Source organism: Zea mays, chromosome 6 (genome assembly GCF_902167145.1).
Source record: "Zea mays cultivar B73 chromosome 6, Zm-B73-REFERENCE-NAM-5.0, whole genome shotgun sequence".
Lineage (NCBI taxonomy): Eukaryota > Viridiplantae > Streptophyta > Magnoliopsida > Poales > Poaceae > Zea > Zea mays.
In genome coordinates this window covers 121,021,962-121,028,647 of record NC_050101.1, presented here as the reverse complement: position 1 = coordinate 121,028,647, position 6,686 = coordinate 121,021,962, and the positions used below count along the sequence as shown (strand labels likewise).

Sequence of the window (6,686 nt, the reverse complement as noted above, 5' to 3'; positions counted from 1 at the left end):
TGGCTCAAGTGTCATATATGGTCAACCTTGCATGTCCATTACTGTCATTACCGAAGCATGTTACTTATTACTCCATTTTCATAAGTCCGATGCGAATGACAGGCAGAATATTACTTCAGTTTAGAGCAAGATTAATGATATAGGTCATAGTGGGTCACATGGCATTGTCATGTCACATATAGTTAACTAAAAAACGTCTAATATAATAAGTTTTTTTATGACACAAACTGTGCATTTAATATTTGGTTCACCTCTCTCATGAAGTCTTTTAAGCATGTTTAAGTATATGAGCAGCACACTTTCAACTGTCTACTAATGAGCAGCCTATTTTCCTTCTCTATACCATTCTCTTTTTTTCTTCACATTAGCACAAATCTGATGTAGCATCTCTTACAACTTGTCTACACCATCTCATTATACTTATTCTTATGGAACGATTACGTGGCTATGGCTAAAAGGTGCAATGTCAGATCTCTCCCATATTCCCGTGTATGTCGTGGAAGGCAAGAATCAGACCTTTTTATACTTAGGCCATTCTCGGTGGAAGTTTCATAAGAGTTTTGTTCTCATTATATAACATGCCACCTAAGCAAACTTTGGTATGCAATTTAATGAAGTGAGATATAAGAGAGTTTCATTGGAGATGAAAAAGTTTCATGGGGATCACTTTGGATTTATTGTTTTTCTAGACAAATATTGACATGGTAGACTTGGAAATAGTCAGATGAAACTACCCATTGAGAATGGCCTTACAATTTAGGGCTAAGCTTGATTTACACTAGATCTTGGGAGGTGGAGATTCCGAGTTATTGAAACCTAGCAATTAATGGCAATAAAATTAATGTAACTAATGTGTATTTTGTAGAGATAAATTAAAGTTAGGTCACAATAATAGTGATTGTTGGGGCAATTCATAATTTTTTGTGCCCCTGCATATGGATTTCGTTTTGTTTTTAAAGATTAAGGATGCATTAGTTTTAAGTATTGTATGAAGTTTGAGGTAGAATAGTTTAAGACTTTGTTTTTCATTTAATTGTACTATAAAGGGTATGGAATAGTAGCTTGACCTAACACACTACAAAGGGGTTTTGAGGCATTGAACCCCAGATCATCAGATCGTTGGCGATGGTCTAATACCTCCACATATGCAACTCAAGCAAGCCTGATCGTTGGATCCTGTGAACAGTAGAGTGTCGAACTAACGCGTTAAGTACAACAATCTATAAAACACACTAGAGAGTTTTGGGGCATGTTGGATTGGTTCGACAATGAGTGTCGGACCATCGGGCGCAAATGTTGTAGTTAGGGTTTCTTCTGCATGGATGCCACCTTGTCGGACCCTATGAACGGTGGCAACATCAGACCAATGAGTTAGGGTCAGACTCACAAGGTGTTGGATTAGTCTAACGGTGAGCGTTAGACCATACACTTGTAGTAGTTCAAACAGTTAGTTTTGACACAAGAACTACACAATTACCATTATGTCTCGTCGAACCATACAAATTGGTATGACAAGTGAGCATCAGATAATCTGATAGTAAATTTTGTCCAGAGTTACTGTAATAGCTAGTTGGCTAGTTGGGGGATATAAATACTCTAACTAACAGTCACCAGACCAGTCCGATGCACCTTCGGATCGGCCGCCACGTCAGCTAGCCGTTGGCCCTCGTGTGAAGCCGGAAATAGCCGTTACTGGACGTTCTGGTGCTCCACTGGACCCCCACTGTAGATGGCCCGGTGTACACGAGCCCGATCCGGTGCGCCAGGTCACCGAATGGCTAGAGTCTGGGCTCTCTAGAAAATTGGTCCGGTGCACAGCGGACCGAACCGGTGAGTCCCAGACTCCTTTTTCTTTGAAACTTGCCCCATTTTACTTGGAATTTCTTGTGAGCTTTTCGATAACTTCAACAAACATAGTTAGCGCATAATCAAAATTGATTAAGTATCAGAAACTCACCTTTTCCTTATTCTTTCACTAGGATTTTCAATTCATCTCAAATTAAATTTTAAAAACACTTTTTGCTACAAAAGGAGTTAAAGTGCAAACACAAGTGCTAGAAGCACTGTAATGGACCTATGCAACATATCTAAGGGTTCAAACCTCATAGTTTTACTATTTAAGACATTGTTGCATTTTTAGGCCCTATTTAGCTCATAGGACTTAGATTCTTCAAATTGCATTCTAGTGAACATGCACTCATACACTTAGCAAATAAGTTAGTCCAAGGTGTTGTGTTGGACATTCAATCACCAAAACAGGTAGAAATGGCTAACATGCTCATTTCCCTTTCAAAAGGTCTTTTGTTTCCACCTTCTTACTTTAAACATATTGACAAAGGTCTTTCTTTTCTGCTTTCTTGCTTTAGACCTAGCAACCAAAGGTATGGATGGCAACGAGGGGGGGGGCAGGGCTAGGGACCAACCCCTTGTCCCCGCCCCGTTCCCCAAATCCCATTCAACGTCCTCACCCCATTTAGCTTAACGAGGATAAACTCATCCTAGTTCCCATCCCATTTAGCTTAATGAGGATAAAGTCATCCCCATCCCCTTAGATCCTCATTCCCCATTTGAGGCTCCCCGGAGAATACTATAACACAAAAAATAAATATTCACTGCATGATAACAATTACAAGTATATCAATAACCAAAAGACAACAAGACAAAGATAAATTTGAAACAACCAACAACCTTATAATACAAATCATAATTAACAAGTCACAATTATTTCAACTTAGTAATAGTCTCACACTCTCACAAATCATAAACAAAATACACAAGTACATATTAGGGTTTCTTATCAGGTCCCTAATGGAGCCCCACGTGGTAGTTTCTCCCTCGTTCCCGCCCTGTTAATTTTTGGGGACGCACCCCGTTAGTTCTGCGGGGGAGAAACCATCCCTGTACGCACCCCGAATGGGTCGGATCCCTTCGAGGTCCTGTCCCCATGGGGAATTTTCCATCCCTAATCGTAGGTATTTCATTTCCGTTGCTAGCTTCAATCTGGTTGGTGCCTTCGTTACACTCTTGTTCTTTGGAAATGCTGGCACAGTCGGTTATGCTAACAACTTCGTGGAGGCATGGTTGTGGTCATTGATGAGTTCATCGGAGTCAGGTGCCAAATGTTGGGGACCTATCAAAATTCTGAAAAGAATAACAATGGAGCAACACTGTTGAATCAAGAACCCGTCTTCTGTCCAAAGAAGAGAGAAGAAGGGACGAAACCAAGCCTCATCGTCCTTCACTAGCATATACGAACAAGGAAAAATTAAGAACAAAAATGTTTCACTAACTACTTGCAAAGGACAATTTTTAGATGCATGCATATGTCAGTTCAGTTGTTTTGTCTGTTCCTTCTCCCCTTTGAAGGAGCAAGAGGGGAGAGAGATGAATGCTTTCCACGCATTAGAGAAATGCTAAAAAACATAAGCAATGAGTAACTTAGATGTTTGAACCAACATCACATAAGGTAATTGCCATTAGCAATGGACTTCGTTTACGCCATGGTGGAAATTAATGAATAGATTGCTTTAGACATCATATGACATACAAAGGAAGGTATTCAATAAAGCTTCAGAATTATATTACCTTTGAGCTCTCTCTGGGGAGAAGGGAGCTACATACACGAGATTACAAACAAGGTCGATCCTTGTAGCAATGACATTGTTCATCTAGTTATAGGGCTAGACTGATGGACATTTTTTTTATGAAATTATAACTTTGCTCTTCCTATTACACAATAGTCCTTCATAATTGAGGGAATACAATTTCACCATTTTACACCGTTGACGTGTCGTATATGACTTTTCTCCTCCTCGGAGACTTCCTTTGGCTTCCTTAGCTGGAAAACAATCCTAAAGGCGTCGAAGCTTCGTTTCATCTACCTTTGGCTCCCCGTCATCTTCAACTTTGTACCTCGTCCGAAGCTTCGACGACACTCCGTGTGAAGCTTCCTTATCCTACGACTTTGATTTAAATCATTATCTTGAAAAAATGTCTAAACAAAGATCTTGGTTAACAGGAACCTTCCACCAGAGACCTTCTCCCCAACAATATCCATTATGTAACCGATCAAAATCATATTTACTATCTATTTTATTTTTTTCTCTATATCTTGTTGTTCGTTACATCTTCCTATAAGTTTTGACGACGTTCTAGGTGATCTTGCCCATTCCAGGATAAACTCCACTACTTCCCCTTGACAAGTCTTTTTCGAGAGATGTTAGAAAGTCTATCTAGTGAAAAATATACATCATGTTTGGTTTGAGGAATAAGATAGTCTATAGACTATCGTCTTCCCACTCCTCATTTTTTTGTTTGGTTCACAAAATAGAATGAATTGATCAATCGCCATTTCATTTCTCATAGTCTAATAATTAGTAATAATACGAGAAATGAGTTCATTCCATCAAATTTATGGAATGAATTCATGATATAACACCTGAATTTATTTTTCAAACCAAACACCTCCATAATTAATACTGACTTAACCGTTCTCTAAGTTGGTTTTATGGATCTGCTTTGCTCTTGTGTGTATCGATCACGGACGTACTAGCCCTTACTGTCACTGATATATCTTACTGATATATAATCCGGAATTCCGGATCTTCAGCTGTGTGTTATATGGAAAGGTGGCGTGACAAATTGCACGCGAAATTTTCTTGCTTTCCAACTTTTACAATCACAATGGAAAAACTATTTTATTTTCACCTAGCATTTTTAGTTAGTACTAAAAAGATCTACGTATTTTTTTTTGTACAAACACTACTAGTGACTAGAGTGAAGCTACGAGCTGAGGCTGTCGCACCGTGCCGGAGCGAAGGACAAGCGGTCGTTCTCGAGGTCGTACACGACGTGCGTGTTCTGCTGCTGGAAGTTGCCGATGACGGTCTGCTCCCCTGGCGCGGCGTCCAGCACGACGCACAACACGCGTGCGCCGAGGTCCTCGAACACGTAGTTGCCGCGTGGGAGCTCCCAGTCGGCGCCCTCCAGGTGCAGCGCGTCAGCGACGGGACGGCGGGGCGGCGCCACAGCGCCGACACGGGCAGCGCGAAGCAGACGTCGAGCGCCGACCCCTCCACGCCGCTCGGCGGCAGCCCGACCTGCGCCGCGAACTCCGCCTTCACGGCCTCGTACACTTCCTCGGGAAGCGTCGTGATGGACGCGCCCGAGTCGATGATCGTCGACCGGAACTTCGTCTCCGGAACCGGCAGCCGTGTCTTGCCGACGGATATGCCCTTAAGCGAGAGGAAGTAGAGCGAGGGCTGCGAGGGGTTCTTGAAGAGTGGGGTGGTGCGGACCTCGCCGCTGTGCGCGTGGCTGTAGAGCGCGGCCGGCGCGCCGCCAAGAGTGACGATGCTGCTCTTGGAGTCGAACATGGATGTGAAGCAGTAGGAGAAGCTCGTGGCGTTGAGCTGGGAGGGGAGTGACCACCTCCCCCTGCCAAAGCCGGCGATACCGGTCTCGTTCGACTGGAACACGCCCTTGTTGAAGTGGCCGCAGCCGAAGGTCAGGCGCCGCGTGGCGGGGAGGCTGCCGTCGCCATTACGACGGCCGTTGTCCCCGAAGGTGAAGCGGTCGGTGGCGATCTTGCCGACGGTGACCGACTTATCGCCGTAGTGGTAGACGTAGACGCAGCTCCGGCCGCCGCACGACGTGAACGGGAGCGCGCGGCACCGCGGCGCGCCGCAGGGGAGCGCGGCGTACGTGGAGGACGCCGCGGGGTCCAGGAGCGGGATGCCCTGGTCGAAGCAGTCGCGGCAGGGCGCGCACTGCGTCCAGACGAGGTCGCTGCCGGTGTCGAGCGTGAGCGCCACGGGCCGCGGCGGCGTGCCGACCGCCAGGTGCACCAGATACTCGTTCGTCGCAATCCCGCCGGCGGCGGCGACGAGCCCTGCGCGCACCCGCGCGCGCACGGGGCGTTCGTGCGAGGACAGGAGCCGGCGGCGCGCCCTGGCTCGGTGCGCCATTCGCCGCACGAGCTCGGGCCTCGCGAAGCCGCGGCCGGCGTCGGAGTGCGTGAGCAGCGCCACCACGACGCCGGCGCCGGAGACAGGCGCCGCGCGCACGGGGAGGGAGATCAGTACCAGCAACGCCACGAGCTGCTGCATAGCTTGTATTGAGGTTACAGGAGCTTGCCACAGGGACCGCGCTGCACATTTATGCTCCCAAAAACACGCGGATCATGGCGATCAGTGACCAGTAGGAATTGGCATCGGATTAAGGACTGGATATAGTAGTTCAGAGGAGTGAGGACAGGTAATTAGGTGATGCCTGCTTGTTTTCTAAAAGAAAATTGTATAAGGCCGTTTTGGCATGCACTCTTTTGTTCAGTATTTTGCACACTCGGCGACAAAACAAGATGTAAATGAACTGGTGAAGACGCTGGGACGGCACCAGCGTGTATGTTTGACCCTTTCCTGACGTCTTTTTAAAGATCGTATGAGCTATGCTCCAGAGAACTTCTAAGACGCAGAAATATGTGTTTGGATGACTACAACTGCGTGCTATGCAGTCTTTTTAACCCTCATATCTGAGCAACAAATTGCCCTTCTTCATGGAAGCACTAATAACCATTTGTTGGTTTTAGTGGCGGACGCATAATGAAAATTCATAGGAGGCCAAGAAAACCACGCGACAAAATCAAACAAGACTCTAAAAACTAGTGTTGCATAAAATTAAAGTTTCAT

The 6,686-nt window shown here is 45.5% G+C and overlaps 1 protein-coding gene across 2 annotated transcripts; it reads right to left on the bottom strand.

Annotated features, from left to right (window-relative positions):
* Positions 1 to 3,556: 3,556 nt before the first annotated feature.
* LOC100384018 (uncharacterized) lies at positions 3,557 to 6,390 on the bottom strand. Of its 2 annotated transcripts, XM_008649937.4 has the most exons (2): positions 4,805 to 6,390; positions 3,557 to 3,956 (listed from the first exon to the last, which is right to left on the bottom strand). In XM_008649937.4, exons 1-2 carry the CDS (start codon positions 6,105 to 6,107, stop codon positions 3,952 to 3,954), a joined length of 1,308 nt encoding a protein of 435 aa, XP_008648159.1. In that variant the 5' UTR covers positions 6,108 to 6,390; the 3' UTR covers positions 3,557 to 3,951. The 2 variants fall into 2 exon arrangements, with proteins under 2 accessions (XP_008648159.1, NP_001170100.1); NM_001176629.1 differs by lacking the exon at positions 3,557 to 3,956 and having other exon boundaries at positions 4,623 to 6,325.
* Positions 6,391 to 6,686: the final 296 nt, after the last annotated feature.